General features: G+C 39.6%; 1 protein-coding gene across 1 annotated transcript; it reads left to right on the top strand.

The window, feature by feature from the left end:
- Nucleotides 1-2,938: 2,938 nt before the first annotated feature.
- hsdl2 (hydroxysteroid dehydrogenase like 2) lies at nucleotides 2,939-17,342 on the top strand. The gene is made up of 11 exons (XM_061733526.1): nucleotides 2,939-3,103; nucleotides 5,656-5,819; nucleotides 7,363-7,461; nucleotides 7,535-7,649; nucleotides 9,018-9,121; nucleotides 9,205-9,303; nucleotides 12,034-12,228; nucleotides 13,337-13,408; nucleotides 13,499-13,645; nucleotides 14,703-14,831; nucleotides 16,892-17,342. Exons 1-11 carry the CDS (start codon nucleotides 3,087-3,089, stop codon nucleotides 16,999-17,001), a joined length of 1,251 nt encoding a protein of 416 aa, XP_061589510.1. The 5' UTR covers nucleotides 2,939-3,086; the 3' UTR covers nucleotides 17,002-17,342.
- Nucleotides 17,343-17,544: the final 202 nt, after the last annotated feature.

Genomic DNA, 17,544 nt, shown 5'->3' with positions numbered 1-17,544 from the left:
AAATGTGGAGGAAATTAATTGGAAAAAAAACTCCAGATACTCCAAAACCTCCAGTCACAGAGACAGTTTCTTCCCCCAAGTGGTTGCTCTGATGAACTCTCATCACTCATAGAGTCTCAGAGTAATCAATCACTGTGCAATAATAATAATTATAATAATAATAATAATAACAATAACCACAATCATATGCTGTAACAATGCACCTTTCAATAACCATGACTACCTCATACTGCTGCAACTTTCACTTTTTTAATTGTATAAATGTTAATAAGAGCCATTTGTCTGTTACTGTTTGTAACTATCTAAATCTGGGTTCAGTGAGCGAAAAAAAACGAAAACAAATTCCCTGTCAGCATATTCTATTCTATTCTATTCTACTCTAATCTATTCTATTATTCTATAAAAATGCATTTAAGAAGGAAAAGAAAAATGTGGAGGAAATTAATTGGCAAAAAAACAAAGCCACCCTGCCGACCATCTAATGAAAAACTAGATTTATATTTCAAATAAAGTTGAGGAAGTCCATCTTTAATATTCTTACTGCCCAGAGAGGCAGTAAGAATATTAAAAATATTTAAAAAAAATATTATTAAAAAAAAAAAAAAAAAACACTGGGTTTGTATGTGTATATTTATGTATGTGTATGCATATGTATGCGTATATATATGTATATATTTTAAATATAGTAATAATGCACATATATATACTTTTGGTTTCTACCGTCATGGTATCAATCATTAATATGTGTGCAGACAAGGGAAGAAAAAAAAAAAAAAATTCTTACTTTTTACTTGTCCGACTGCCATCACCTAAACAGCTCTATGTTAAAAAGTCAAAAGGCGTTTGAAAACAGTCTATTAAAAGTGTTCATGCTGTAAGTGCCTACAGGTCAGAATCCAGGTTAAAGATCATCTCCAGACTTTATAGAGGACTTTAAGACATTAAAACAGCAAATACTGTATATATAAAACAAAAATGGGACAGGGAAACCAACAGCTGTCTTGTAGAAGATATCTGGGAAAAATCCTGGTAATTTCAGTGGAGGATCACAAGCTCAAATACATGGAGATCATTTGGCCGGAAGTGTCTCATTAGATATTTTATCACTGCAGCTCAGCATTGTCACTATTCTGGTTCTTCCAGTTGCTGGAGGATTTGTCATTCCCAGGAAGCCAATCATCACCACCTGGTTTGAGCCCGTCCAAAAATAAATATTTTCTGTCGTAACATTCACACAGAACTAGTGATGATATTTGGGGAGGACATTGCATTTAATTAGGACGAACTCTTCCTTGGGCTTGTACGTTCAACCACTGTAAGCTCTGAAACTAAACACTTATTTGGAATACTGAGCTTAGCTGCAAGAAAAGCAATAACAAGGAAATGGCTTAAGCCAAACACCCCATCTATAGATGAATGGTATAATATAATTTATGATATATTTGTGATGGAAAGAATTACTTTCTCAATGAGGCTGCAGCAATGTAAATTCAAAGACTTCTGGGAGCAATGGAAAATGTATATTTCCCTGTAACGCCCTGCTTTTGTTTAATTTTCTTTTCTTTTACCTCCTTTAAACAAGATTTGTTTAAGTATCTATTTTCTTGTATTATTATAATAGAAAATACCCCATGTTCATGTGTTCTGTTATAACATGTTTTGTGAATGAAAAAAAATACAAATTGGAGCACTGTGTTGAAACAAGTAACTATGCGATAAAGATGTATGTATTGCTGTGTGTGTGTGATTCCAAACAAAAATAAAATAAAATAAAAAAATCAATTGTAAATACAGTTCATTCATACCAGCGATTGCTTTATTCTAAAAAACTAATTAAAACATTAGTAGGATTTTTTTATTATAGTTATAAACAATCATCTATGTCACATGTGTCAAACTCAAGGCCTACGGGCCAGATGTGGCGTGGCATATTCAACAAAACGGGGAAAAAGCAATGGCATATAGTAGTACATAAATGGAGCTGTGTGGTGCAGTCTCTTTACGCTTTAATGTCAGCACTGTTTAAATGAGGTCAAGTATCACAAGTGACTGATGACAAGACAAAGGCCTGAACTCCCAACACAGACGGAAGAATTAGATTATAGATTTTTTTTTTAAAGCAGAAAGTATTACATACATCAACTTTATAAAACAAAACAAATAGTCTCCAAATTGACTTAGGTTTGTTTATTTGGGATAAGATCTAGAAAGCTAGATAAATGAGTTTTACTTTTACACTCTTGCTTGCACACCTTCATCCGTTTTGACTATTTCAAAGAGAATTTTTAAAATCAAAAACAAGGAAAATCTACAGTGTCTTTTACATGCTTATGAAAAATAAAACCAAACAAACATTTAAGGAACCAGTAGAACCATACCAAGTTACATATGGAGCAGCACATACAGGACTGTCTCAGAAAGTTAGAATATTGTGATAAAGTTCTTTATTTTCTGTAATGCAAAAATGTCATACATTCAGGATTCATTACAAATCAACTGAAATATTGCAAGCCTTTTATTATTTTAATATTTCTGATCATGGTTTACAGCTTAAGAAAACTCAAATATCCTATCTCAAAAAATTGTAACTGTAAACTGTAAACCATGATCAGCAATATTAAAATAATAAAATGCTTGCAATATTTCAGTTGATTTGTAATGAATCCAGAATGTATGACATTTTTGTTTTTTTAATTGCATTACAGAAAATAAAGAACTTTATCACAATATTCTAATTTTCTGAGACAGTCCTGTAAACCTGATTTATGGTCCGCGTTAAATCGACGCAGATCCTACACCGTAGCCTACGGCGTAGGGGTACGCGTCGACGCACCACTACGCTTACATAGGCTCTGCGTTGGTGTAACGCGGTACCATAAATCAGCCTATGGGCTGAATTTTTTTGGATCTTTGGGTGCAGAGCGGAAGTTCTTCTCTTCAACATCCGGTGGACTCTGTAAGTGGGTGAAAGGTGGAAAAGACGACCTATTAAATTCTACCTCAGCCCTGCCGCCGTCCTCACTCGGTCCTCCGCTCGTCCTCGCCGTGTCCTCACCTGTTCTCACCTGTCTTCACCTGTCTTCACCATGCTGCAGAACAGCGGGTGAGTTCACACCATCACTCCCTCCAGCTGACCCCAGCAAGGCCAGCAAGGACAGCCTTTAAGGATAAAGGTTTGACTCAATCTGTCGGGGAGAATCAGTATTTTACTGCAGCCGATTATGAGAAGTCGTGAAGGTTTTTATTATCGAGGAAACTGCGGATATTTCTGTCCCGCCGCGTATTCTGTGACACATTGTACAGAAAAAAAGTGTAAAACTTCTGAAAGTTTGAAGGAGAATCTACTCCCATAATTGACATTAGTTTTTAAGACTTTCTTTTTTTAATTTCAGTGTTGTTGTAAGTTGAACAGGGAAAAAAGACATTTCAAAATAAAACCTCACAATGTCATTGTCTGGGGCGCAGCTTTTATTGTGAAGAAATAACCGGAACAGGTCAAACTCAGTTTTTGACCTTGCATAACACCAACATGTAACAAACAACATAACATAACAAAAATACTTATAGTAAGCAGTCACACTTTTATATGCAGTTTTTAACCTGGTCCAATCTTGTACAACAACTTCAGTGTATTTCTCAGTTATGTTACATTTATTCAAAACTTCTTATTATTATTTTTGCATTTGTAAACCATTCACAAAACATTCTTAAGAAAAAAAATCTTCTTAAGTGTCATTTTTTTCTTAAGTTCAGTCTTAAGAAGAAAAAAGAGAAGAAGTCATATTCTCCAAAAAAGTTCTTTAGTATTTTCTCAACTTTCTTCTTAAGAAAAAACTTAAGAATAAATGGTATTCTTGAAATAAAAGTTCTCAAATTTGTTCTTGACTTTTTTCTTAACTTTAAGACAACCTTGACCTGTCTTAAAATTTCTTCTGTGAAAAGGTAAAACTCTAATATCACCTTTTTCAACACATTAATCTCATCCACCATAACCTTGAAAAGTTCCTGCATCTCTTTTTCTCCTTCTCCATGTTTAGTGAGTGACTGACGGTTAAGACGCAAACTAGCTAATAAATGTTGTTTGTTGGCGCGTGCAATGCAATGACATATTTTAAGAAGTTCTTAAGTAGGAAAAATAAGAAATGACAGTTCTTAAGAAAATATTGAGGAATTGCACTTAAGAACTTTCTTATGAACTTCTTAATTTTAGATCTTAAGACATTTCTTAAGAACATACTGGTGAATCCGGCCCCAGAAGTTTTTATACAGCTGATACAAATACACAAACTTTGTTTCCATCCATGTTTGACAGTAAACTTAAATAATTCCTAAAAATATCTATTATTGAGATTTCTGCTTGAAAATTACAGATTTTTTGCCTTTGTAGTATCATATTAACATACGAACATATTTCGGTGGAAAACTACATTGAAGTCATGTGACTGTAATTTCTGTAAAACCATATATGATATGCCCAAGTGTGTTGTGGAACAAACATCTAATACATCAGTATATGCATTTTAACCATTAAGGGACAATAAAAGACTGAAATAATATAATAACAATCAATAATAAAGACTTGACAAACTGCTGGACTTAAGAGAATTTAATTAGTATCCATCGTATCCGAATGTTTTTCGCCCTGTCAACAACCCACCTCTGAAAAATCAACCTGGAACTCGCAAGAAATTGCAAGAGCTCAAGCAGAAAAAGACAGAGGTGTCTTCAGTATTCACATTCATTACTCAGGTAGAAGTATAGATACTAGAGTTTAAAAATACTCCTGTAGAAGTTGAAGTATCAACTCAAGTTTTTTACTCAAGTAAAAGTATAAAAGTACTGGTTTCAAAACTACTTAAAGTATAAAAGTAAAAGTAATGTAAGGGGGAAAAAAGCCATTAAGGACAAAAGCCATTGAAAATAAATGCATCTTAGTATAATGCAAATATATTAAAGAAGCATATATGTGTACTATTGAGCATTAACATGTGTTTCAGAGAGCAGGAGATATGATGACTAGTTTCCTATAAGTATTGTAATGGTGCAAAAAGTCAAACTTCAGAGGCATGTTATCATTTATCCTAACCTTTATTGGAATGTACATCCAAGTTTAGTTGCAGGAATCTGAGGGAACGGATGTAAGAACAAAACTGGACAAGAACATCTGAAACAACCACAACCAAATTCACTCTATCCGGATGGAGCAATTTAACTGGATAGTTTTTTTTTAAAGGCCGAAATGAAATAGAGTAACGAGGCTGTTTTTAAAATGTAAGGAGTAAATAGATACAGACAGATAATTGTGTGAAAATGTAAGGAGTAAAAGTAAAAAGTCGTCTGAAAAATAATTACTCCAGTGAAGTATACACTGTAGATAACCAAAATTTCTACTTAAGTAAGGTAACGAAGTATTTGTACTTACTTGACACCTCTGGAAAAAGAATAGATAGAATAGATGAAATAACAAATTTTGATCATTAGGTGTCTTGTTCTATAATAGTTTAAAGGGTTAAATAAGTAAGTTTTATGTAAGTATAGTTGACAAATAAACGTAATACCAAATGTTTCCTGAACACAAAAATGTAAACCATGTTGTGTAATGTGTTTTTATGTGTGGTTTTTATGTACAGTAAATGTTGCATGCGCACCTCACAGGAAGCTAGCCGGCTGCACGCTCTTCATCACAGGGGCAAGTCGAGGCATCGGCAAAGCTATCGCTCTGAAAGCTGCCAGGGATGGAGCCAACGTCGTCATCGCGGCCAAGACGGCTGAACCGCACCCAAAACTGCCTGGAACCATCTACACAGCCGCAGAGGAGGGTAAGCTAACACGCTAACAGCAAACAGTGTAGCAGGAGGGTAAGCCAACACGCTAACAGCAAACAGTGTAGCAGGAGGGTGAGCTAACCTGAACATAAAGAAATGAATCAACATTAAGCTTCACACAAGTCCAGGTCAGCAGAAGAATGACAACGAGATGATGCCCAGATCACGCAGTAGCAGGCTTTTTATCTTTCATCAAGGTCAAAGCCTGTATGACAGCGCAAAACATTTAGGACGGTTACGTTAACTGTTACGATGGAAAATTAAAACCAAGACTGACCCTTCCGATTTTGTCCCGTGTCAAAATGTGACGCGTCGTCACTGAAACTTAACTCTTGACTGTCTGATCAGATGCTTTTAACTCATATTCAAGTTTAAAGCAGCACTATGTAACTGTTCCACCTTAATCTAATATTTCCAGAGTCATTGTGATGGTACATCAACTTCCAACAGGTTTAATGAACCTCTTCTTCCCGATTCGTAGTGGAGACCAAAGCTGGGCGGGGCGTGGAGCGCAGAGCTCAGCAGAAGCTGGTGTCATGGCCCAAGCAGCGAAAAAACGAAGAAAATAAAAGTTTTATCGGAGGAGGCGATTAAAAAAAGAAAGCGGGAGAATAACGAGCTAAATGCCCGGACAAGAATAAACATTGGCCCGGCGTTCACTCGCTGGCGTGAGCTGAAAGACGAGGAGGGATGTCCGACAAGAGAGACAGAATTGTTATGATACAAATGTAAATGTAGAGTTCTATGTTCAATAAGAATCAACATTAGAATGTTTTCACATACAGGGGATTCGTCTTGGGTTCTAGTATTTTTCCTGAGAAATGTAAAATTGTGCAGGGCTGATCTGCAAAATATCAGGAATGGGCATTCAGTTATTCACAGGTTATAAAGTATTTTTTTATTTTGTCAGTAAGTATGTTGGACTACTAATTTATGACGAAGTCCCTCTAAAAAATGTGACAGGAAAAAGGTGCAGTAGAAACTCTGAAACAGGACGGGGGGCGGAGGAGACTTCCCTAATAAAACCAAGTTGAACTTAGTGATTTTCAACATCGTAATATTATATTGTTTAGCCAAAAATAGATACATTACCTCTTCACTATCCATCCTGCAAACGGCCTGAAAACAGAAAAGTAGTTTTGAAAGTCCGTCCCGTCTTATTTCATTCACTATCAAAACAAATGCAGCGACGGGGACAGGAGTTTTCCGGCAGTACGTGCTGGTGCTCATGGGAAATGTAGTTCTTTCTGGTAAAGCACTACCGCTTTGGTCCAAAGGAGCCGCCAAACTCAACAAAAGCTGAAAGTTACATAGTGCTAATTGATTAATGAAACGCAAGGCCTCAATGTTCCTTCCAAGGTCAATAAATTGTCTATAAATTACGTGAATGCTGTTGGAGTGTGATGTCAGCATTACTGCAGGTCCAGGGGTCATTTAGGTGAAGTGGAAATACAGCATCAGTTCGTGGAAGGTCCTTTGTGAAGCAAGGTGTCGCTGTGGGTTTGGGTTTGTTCACATTGATGTTTATCCGTTGCAGTGGTAGCGGCTGGGGGGAAAGCGTTGCCGTGTGTTGTTGACATTCGGGATGAGCAGCAGATCGGAGCAGCTGTTAAGAAAGCCGTCGAGACCTTTGGAGGTAAAACTCTCCTCTCTTCTGATGTCACTGTCCCAGGGATTATATCTTCACCGCTCTCGTGTTTGATTCGCAGGTATCGACATCCTGGTGAACAACGCCAGCGCCATCAGCCTGACGGGAACTCTGGAGACGCCCATGAAGAAGGTGGACCTGATGATGGGAATCAACCTGCGAGGAACCTACCTGACGTATGAGGACACGCAACAAACCTGACCTTGAAACATGCTACTGAATACAAACACACACTGAGCATTTGCAAACAGCTCCTTCAGTGCGCTGACCGAGTGGTAGTTAACAGGTTTTCAAATTGCAGTTGTCATTTCATTTAAATCTCATCAAAGAATAGGGATGCAACTAACGACTATTTTAATAGTCGACTAGTCACCGACTATTGAAACGATTAGTCGACTAATCTGATAATTAGTAATTAAAAAAAATGTAGTATGTGGTTGCTTTAATTATGTGGCAAATGATAATAAAAACAAGAAAGATGGCACTAGAGCCCTGATATAGCGGGACTGTTTTCTTCATCCTGCTCCCGCCCGCATCCGCAAAACTCATGAATTCATTGATTTAGTCTTTTCTCCCGTCCCACAAGAGAAATGTCCAGACAAATCTATCTGATTTATGTTAACATGATCATTGTGGACCTTGATGGATCAGTAAGCTCCACAAAATGTATATATAAGGGGTGCCTGATTATAGGGCGCTCTGCTGATTTTTGAGAAAAATTAAGGATTTTAAGTGGTTCAAACACCGGTCATCAGAAACCAGTGAGTCACATGACCGAATGCTTTGTCCACTGTTATATACAGTCGACGATCTGCAGTTAAGAATCAACAGTTGCTGGTCTACGCTTGGTGATCTGCAGCTCTACATTGACTACGTTTACATGCAGTCAAAATTCAGGTTATTGCTAATATTCCGGTTACTGAATCATTGGGAATATTCTGTTTCCATGGTAATTAATCATTCGGGATATCTGGATCAAACCAGCGACGCGCGGAGAACGTGAAGATGCAATTCCTGTCATTTCCACTTCTTCTTCCTGTATCCAAATTCAAAACAAATGCTGGTTCCTGCAACTTTTCGCTCACCTTGTAAATCTTCTATCCCGGTACTTTCTACCGTCTACAAATGCAGAAATGTTCATATCCTTCATTACATTTATGAAGTGATTAGTCTCCTCCTCTCTCCAAAAGTGTGGCGTGGTCTTGCGTTTCTCGATGTTTATAAGAACTTCCTGGACTCAAAAAAAGAACATGCGCAGAAAACAAATTCCTGTTCCGTTTGATGGGGATATTCCGTTTGGTGTTTACATGACCCAATATTCGGGTTTTAAAAGGAGTAACCCAGGGCTCATATTCAGGTTTGTAAAAACCAGAATATGAGCAAATTCGGGTTATTCAAAGGGGTTATTGATGTTTACCTGGCCGTGCTAATCCGTGTTATTGCCAATATTTGGGTTTTAAAAGGCTTATTGATGCATGGAAACGCAGTCAGTGAAGGATCTGCAGTTTTACGAGCAACAGTTAACGAGTGTTTGTCTTCTGCAGGTCGAAGCTGGTCATCCCTCATCTACTGAAGAGTCGCCACCCTCACATCCTGAATCTGTCACCGCCACTTAACCTCAATCCTGTCTGGTTTAAGAACCACACAGGTAACCATAGCAACCAGCTAATAATGTGAACCCCCCCCCACCACCGTTGCATCAGGATCTTCTGTGCTCTTTGTTTTTCGTAGCATACACGATGGCCAAGTATGGCATGTCCATGTGCGTCCTGGGAATGGCGGAAGAGTTCCGGGGTCAGATTGCCGTCAACGCCCTCTGGCCTAAAACAGGTCGGTGGCTACCGGGTATCCTCTCTAACGGACCTCCTCCTGGGATGTTTTCATTTTATCAGAAGGAACTTGTCTCACCAAGCTGCTAAACTATACATGCATGCTATGATTCTTTCTCATTTATCATACTGCATCACATCATGCTCACAGGAACAGAGGTGTCTTCAGTATTCACATTCATTACTCAGGTAGAAGTACAGATACTAGAGTTTAAAAATACTCCTGTAGAAGTTGAAGTATCAACTCAAGTTTTTTACTCAAGTAAAAGTATAAAAGTACTGGTTTCAAAACTACTTAAAGTATAAAAGTAAAAGTAATGTAAGGGGGAAAAAGCCATTAAGGACAAAAGCCATTGAAAATGAATGTATCTTAGTATAATGTAAATATATTAAAGAAGCATATATGTGTACTATTGAGCATTAACATGTGTTTCAGAGAGCAGCAGATATGATGACTAGTTCCTATAAGTATTGTAATGGTGCAAAAAGTCAAACTTCAGAGGCATGTTATCATTTATCCTAACCTTTATTGGAATGTACATCCAAGTTTAGTTGCAGGAATCTGAGGGAACGGATGTAAGAACAAAACTGGACAAGAACATCTGAAACAACCACAACCAAATTCACTCTATCCGGATGGAGCAATTTAACTGGATAGTTTTGTTTTAAAGGCCGAAATGAAATAGAGTAACGAGGCTGTTTTTAAAATGTAAGGAGTAAAAAGTACAGATAATTGCGTGAAAATGTAAGGAGTAAAAGTAAAAAGTCGTCTGAAAAATAATTACTCCAGTGAAGTATAGATAACCAAAATTTCTACTTAAGTAAGGTAACGGAGTATTTGTACTTCGTTACTTGACACCTCTGGACAGGAAAATTTTATTAACCTCAGTATTTTAAAATGTTTCTTTAAATGTTTAAATAATCATGTGTCAAAACTGTTCTCTCGCAGAGCGACCACACGAACATCCACTAGTGCAGTGGTTCTCAAACTTTTTTCGTCATTCCCCACTTTGAACAAGTGGGGATTTTCAAGCCCCACTTGCCCCCGTCGCCCAAACAAAAATCTTGACGAATTACTTCAAATTATTTTAAATGTATTGAAATTACGAGCACCAAGTATATGAGTCATATTTGATACTGAATCAAAATCAAAAACAACAAATAACACAAAGTTCAAAAAGAGAAAATAAAAGTGCAGTTGTGCTATCATAACTTAATTTGCAAAAACATAAACAAGTGAACTTTCCCTGCATTAGTGGCTGCAGTGTTGCTTGTTTTGCACTGAACATCCTTTCAAAATGGGGTTGCAGGCTGGAAACTGCCACTCTCAAATCATGCTCAATGTTGAGCTGGGATCAATAGGCCCTACTTAGTTTTTAGAGAAGCAACAGCTGAAAAGCTTCTCGCAGAGATATGAAGTGGCAAAGGGAAGAATGATGTTTAAAGCTTTCTGTCCGATGCTGCAAATATTGTCCCGCTGCAATTAACCGTCCAACGTCAATCGTTGTTTTTGCACTTTAGTTCCAGGGTACATTTTTTATGGTCCCCTAATGCTTTTTACCGTATTTTTACGACTTTTAGGCGGATATAAACGTCTTTTTTTTATTTTTAAATGTACCGCACGCCCAATGACGCAATGCGCCCATAGTATTATTGTAAAGGCTGATTTATGGTTCCGCGTTACACCGACGCAGAGCCTACGGCGTAGGCTCCGTGGCGGGGCGCCTGGAGCGGATGGAGCGACTACCGAGAAGGAGACGCTGCTCCCGGGGGAGCTGCGCCGCAGAGACGGGCCCGAAGGCCGGAGGAACCACCGCCCGAACGGGAGCCGATGCGTCAGCTGCCGCTCGGGCGGCGGGCTCCGTCGTTTACTGTTGAAGGATTGTTTAAGAATAGATGCGTGGGCTGACGTGTCTGCTGGGTTGGACTGTTGTTCAGGCTTTTGCAAAAGCCGGCATCATTTCCGAGGGGCCGCACGGAAGGAAAATGACTCGGCTATCAGCGCGGCCAGAGAGCTGCGGGCTCTGCCCGTCGCAGCTGATCAGTTCTCCTGGTCACATTGATCAGGCTCGGTTGAATGCAGAAACGGAGGATGGAGATTTCGATGGGTTTGATTCATGTAATAACTTAAATAAAGCACAATCAAACTAAGTTTTGCTCCCGCTCTATTTTTAAATACCACACAAGCTTTTAACAAAGGACTCAAACAGTGGTTAAAATCTAATCAGTAGTGACACATGAATAGTTCTTAACTTGTTGACTCCTTGCTTTGTTGTCTTTTTATGTTTCTAATTGAAAATTGTTTGTATTTCTTTGATTTCCTTTCCAATTGTTTTATTGTTTGTTTTTTTCATTTTTCATTTATTTTATTATTTTTATTTTTTTACCATTCTTGTTATCTTCATATTTTATTGCTCTCTATTCTTTTCAAAAGCTGCCTATGGACAAGTGTTGTGAATTAGGACTTGTGCTAAAACACTTAAACAATGCATGTGGTTTGTCCAATGTAATTGCTATGTCCATATAAAAAAAAAACATAGATAATAATAATAATAATTATTATTATTATTATTATTATTATTATAATAATAATAATAATAATTATTATTATTATTATTATTATTAATATAATAATAATATAATAATAATAATAATTATTATTATTATTATTATTATTATTATTATTATAATAATGCTGCCTAACCGTGCCACCTCTGTGTTGTTGCTGCAGCGATCCAGACGGCAGCCATGGACATGCTGGGTGGCGACAGCGTGGGGAAGCAGTGTCGTACTTCTGACATCATGGCAGACGCTGCCTACGTCATCCTGTCCAAACCCAAGGACTACACAGGTCACTTCGTGGTGGACGAGGATCTCCTCAGGGCACAGGGGGTCAAGGACTTCGAGCCATACGCCGTCCAGCCAGGTGACTGTGGTGGAACCGAGCTGGTAGGGGTGGAACAATATATCGTGCCAGGAAATTTTGCGATACAAAAACATCACGATACGTGTCGTGGAGGTGACAAACTCTATGGCGATATTGGGTATTTAATATTAATCTATTGTGTTGACTAGTAACGACCGCGCCTCGACCCGCAGACCAAAATCTTCCTCCGCTCAGAAGAAACTAGTACCGTTTTGGTCCCGATCACGGGACTCTTGCAGGGTTTTGAGCTCTGAACTTTTACTGATGTAAGGCTGGTGTAGAGTTAAGCCTTACCTTATTAAATTAAACCTTTTTGGGGTGGTGAGTAGGATAAACGCGGGGACAACTTCTGCTGAGTTCCAGTGTACTTCAATGTCCCTCAACAGTGTAGGATTTTAGAACATCAACACAGCACCTAGTGCCGTACTGTGGCGTATCACTCCGCCCAATCTAAAACAGACTAATCACTACAGATAAACTGACTAGTGTCATTATAGTCCCTGATTTACATCACAATATAAAGAATATATTTATAAAATAATGAACCCTGAATTACCAAAATAACCTTCTTAACAAAAATAAATCTCATGCATGAATCAGTCTTTTTTTATGATGTAAAATTGTATGTATTTATTTACATTTATTTAATTATTTAATTTTAGTTGTTAAATTTCTGGAAAAGAAAAAAGTCAAATCATACATGAAAAACTATTCAGTTTGTGGCAAAATATTTGTACTTGTATGAAACAGAAGATCATAATCCAAACCTGACATTTACTTTTAGTTCAGTTTGTGGAAAATGTTTGGCCTGGCTTTCTCTTTAAAACTTAAACAGTTATAAAACATTACAAACTGTAACAATAGGGCAAACGCACAGCATTGTTTTGTATTTTGTGTCTTTTAAATAAAAGAGCATTTTTTTCCAGTCATATGTTCCTCATTCAAGGTTGTTAAAAAAATACTGCTATGATATCGTATCGTTATCGTGACCTCAATATCGTGTATCGTACCGTATCGTGAGATTAGTGTATCGTTCCACCCCTACGAGCTGACCTAGAGCAGGTAGTCACTTTAGCATGTGGTACTAATGATGGATTGTGGTCCACAGGTCACCCCCTGCTGCCAGACTTCTTCTTGGATGAAGCACCAGAGAAACTGGTCCAGCACATGGAGGAACATGGTCGGTACTACAGTCTGTGGGACAGTTAGGACTTGCTTTGGCTCCCTCTGCTGTCTTCATTGACATGACCTGTCTTTTCTTGGTTGCCAGGGGCAACTCCAGCCTTCAAGCCACCACCATCATCGGCCTCATCGCAGTCTGGTGGACCAATAGAGAGCACTTTTGACGTCATTAGAGGAGTTATGAATGAAGACGTCATCAAGTCGACGCAGGGCGTCTACAAGTTTGACCTCTCAGGTAACACGACAGAGACACATGATCCAAACTTCCACGTGCAGAAAACAACAGAAACACAGCAAGAGTGATCTGGTCTTAGTTTTAGGCAAATACAACTTTGTTTCGTAATTAATTTAATATCCAGGGGCCGGATTCACAAAACATTATTAAGAAAAAAATCTTCTTAAGTGTCATTTTTTTCTTAAGTTCAGTCTTAAGAAGAAAAAAGAGAAGAAGTCATATTCTCCAAAAAAGTTCTAAGTAGTTTCTCAACTTTCTTCTTAAGTTTCTTCTTAAGAAAAAACTTAAATATATAATGAATAAAAATTCTCAAATTTGTTCTTGACTTTTTTCTTAACTTTAAGACAACCTTGACCTGTCTTAAAATTTCTTCTGTGAAAAGGTAAGACTCTAATATCACCTTTTTCAACACATTTTAGACCAGTTTAGACTAGTAGGTCATAGTTTGAGGATATATTTTGTAATTAATTACACAAAGAACCTGTTAACTGAATGTTAGCATGTTAGTTTGCGTGGTAGTTAATTACCGTATTATTTTTCCCCAATAGTAATTTTTTTTCGCACATTAATCTCATCCACCATAACCTTGAAAAGTTCCTGCATCTCTTTTTCTCCTTCTCCATGTTTAGTGAGTGACTGATGGTTAAGACCAAACTACCTGTATAAATGTTGTTTGTTGGCGCGTGCAATGCAATGACATATTTTAAGAAGTTCTTAAGTAGGAAAAATAAGAAATTCGTAAGAAATGACAGTTCTTAAGAAAATATTGAGGAATTTCACAAGAACTTTCTTATGAACTTCTTAATTTTAGATCTTAAGACATTTCTTAAGATCGTTCTTAAGAACATATTGGTGAATCCGGCCCCAGGTCGATAAAAGTTTCCCCTGAGACTCTTGCTAATGTCTTTCCTGCTTAGGGTGGCTCTAAAAAAAACAACAAATAAAACAAATAATGGCATAAAGGTTTTGGGTTGTTTGTCTGATCGTTTAAATCTCCACGCAGATGATTATTTTTAACAGGTGGTTCTGACCTTTAGAGTTTGTTCCTGTGTTTCAGGAGAACATGCTGGTGTTTGGTTTCTGGACCTGAAGAATGGCACCGGTACCGCTGGGCCAGGAGAACCACCTGCTAAGGCTGACGTCGTCATGGCCATGGACTCCGCTGATTTCAGCAAGATGTTTTCAGGTGAGATGTCACCGTGGCGTCGGGACAGGATAAAAGTGCCGAGCTCCGGTAAAGGAATGTAATATTACTTTTACCAGAGACGTTCTATAAACGAGACAGCCCACTCCGGTTGTGTTTCCTGTATCTGTGTCACGTGGGTTTCCCCACTGCCCCCTGCCCCTTTAGGAGACTAAAGCAGGTCCTGAGTCTGTTGAGTCCTATGGGAAAAGTGAACGTGAGCACAGATTATTACCAATTCCTTCACCCCATAGTAACCTACCGTATTTTCGCGACCATAAGGCGCAACTTTTTTTTTTTTTTTTTTTTTTAAATGTGCCGGGCGCCTTAAGAAACGGTGCGCTGTGTCTATTACCTGAATTACGGTAATGTAAGGCCGGCCACCATGTGAATGGTAAAAAGAGAAGGGGGCGGGTGAAACCCCCGTGAGTTGCGACGTGAATGAGACTCCACTGAGCTGATTAATGCGAAACAGATGATGAAAACTTTTAAGGATTTGCTTGATGTGTAAAGTGAAATAAAATACAATCAAACTAAGTTTTGCTTCCGCTCTATTTAAATAAGCACACTTGTTCTGCAGCGCGCGTGTGTTTTGCATGTCGGGAACCGAGGAAGCACCTGCCGTGGGTTTGCGGGTCCGATCGCCGGTTCCCCGGGGCAGATCCGGCTGAAATTCCGGTGCTCTTTCCCCGGGAGCCCCTACAACAGTGCAGGCGGGCTCCTCCGGTCCCGGCTGGTCGGAACCGTCCACGTTCCCCGGTTAAAGCAGCGGCTGGAGCAGCGCGGTGATGGGCGCTGCTGCAGCCGACTTCCTGGTTCCCCAAGCGGGGTCCGATGACCTGGTTCCCGGCCGCTTTGCGAGCAGAGATTTCAGGGGTCTGTCTCAGGTCTGATCAGCTTCACCCTGCAAGATTTTCAGGCAAATCTGTCGGTTTGATCTCCGGTAACCAAGATGCAGAGGATGCGCTCAGGAGCCGCCAGGCTCCCGCCGCGGGTTTGCCGGGCCAGGGCGCACCATCCCCGGGGCAGATCCGGCCGAAAGGCCGCTGGTCTTTCCCCGGGAGCCCCTGCTCCCATACAGGTGGGTGGCTTCGGTCCCAGCCGGTCCGAACAGGTCACATTCCCGGTTAAAGCCGCTGTGACGCGCGCTGCTCCACCCCGCTGGGGAGAGACGGGCTCTGCGCGGTGGAGGATCCGCACAACGGGGTATGAAAAGTTTATTTACTGTTGTGCAGAAAGTGACTGACACCGAGGAAATTCGGACTGGCGCAGCTGAATTAGCGGAGCTCTTTAATGCAGAAACAGAGGTTTTGCTCCCGCTCTATTTTTTAAATAAGCGCTTGTGTGCTTGTGTGTGCGTTCTGCAGCGGGTGTGTGTGTTTTCCGGCCAGCGTGTTTTGCGGCACGCGTGTGTGCAGCTCTGCTCTGTAGACTGCGCCTTTTGGGTCGGTGCGCCATATGTATGTTTTAAATCTAAAAATGACACACAAAAATGAGGGTGCGCCTTTCCACACGGTGCGCCGAATGGTCGCGAAAATACGGTAAGTAAATATGGGACCCATTTTTGTAAAGCCACAAACCTTCTGAACATTCTGACACCAAAATGGAAATTTTCAGACCGACAGATTAGGAGAAAATGAACTTTGTTTGAGACCTGTCTCTGTCTGAGCAACACACACAGATTTGGCTCTCATAGCTAATAATATAATATAATATAATAATAATACATAGCTCTGCTCAGAGTCGTCGGTCACTGCAGAACTGCCAAAGTCGTTTTCCCATCGGATAAAATGAAGTTTAAAACTAAAATAAAACTTGCTTCTTTGCTTAATAATACTATTATTGTTATTATTGAAGTCTTTTTGGAAGGGAAAAAGAATATTAGACTGATCTGATGATCTTGTACTGGGTGGGCGACCACGCCCACTTAGGAGACAGGAAGTGTAAACCATTTCATACCATTGGCAGTACCGGTAATGTGTGATCTTCTGTATAGAGTATGTTTGCTTTTCCATTCTGTGGTTTCCGTGGTAACAGCTGCCCCCCGTGGCGTGTCGTTTCAGGAAAGCTGAAGCCCACGATGGCCTTCATGTCGGGGAAGCTGAAGATCAAAGGCGACATGACTCTGGCCTTAAAACTGGAGAAGCTGATGGGCCGCATGAGCAAGCTGTAAAGCTGAAGCCCCGCCCACTGGTTTCCCCGGCAACGCCTCCTCAACAATGCCTTAACAAGAATATGTGCAGACGTGAATACGTCTCACACTAACAACAAGCTGCACTGCAGTCATGACGTCAGCGTCCGGGTGACGGCACCGCTGCTGACCAAGATCAAGGCCTGACTGCTCTGGACCGGTCTCATCCGCTCTCATCCGGTCCAGTCCAGCTGGTGTGACAGCCAGCCAGTAAACACGTTTGTAACAGCTCTGATTTTCACTGCTAGAAACAGTTTAATACTTTTAATTGTGACAACTGTATCGCCGTGGTAACGGTAAATAAAAAGGTTTGCTTCATGGCAGATCAAGATGTCGTTCATGTCTTCACATTGGGCAGAACCAGGGAGGGGGGGGGGGTCTCTTCAGATTGGTCTTGATGTCTGATCGGCTGGCCCAGAGCCGTCTGATTGGTTCCCCAGCCCCACATCATAAAAGGTTAGGAAATGATTAGAAGACAAACAGATACAAACACATTTGGTAATGTCCTTATACTTTGAATTATAC

The sequence above is a fragment of the Cololabis saira genome, chromosome 11 (genome assembly GCF_033807715.1).
Source record: "Cololabis saira isolate AMF1-May2022 chromosome 11, fColSai1.1, whole genome shotgun sequence".
In the NCBI taxonomy this organism is placed as follows: Eukaryota; Metazoa; Chordata; class Actinopteri; order Beloniformes; family Belonidae; genus Cololabis; species Cololabis saira.
This window is presented reverse-complemented; position numbering and strand designations above follow the sequence as displayed.

What these genes read in the sequence shown, in the direction of transcription:
- hsdl2 (XM_061733526.1), top strand. An exon ending in AGCCGTCGAGACCTTTGGAG is followed by an intron (nt 7,462 to 7,534) that starts GTAAAACTCTCC and finishes TTTGATTCGCAG; the next exon opens with GTATCGACATCCTGGTGAAC. An exon ending in CTACAAGTTTGACCTCTCAG is followed by an intron (nt 13,646 to 14,702) that starts GTAACACGACAG and finishes CCTGTGTTTCAG; the next exon opens with GAGAACATGCTGGTGTTTGG.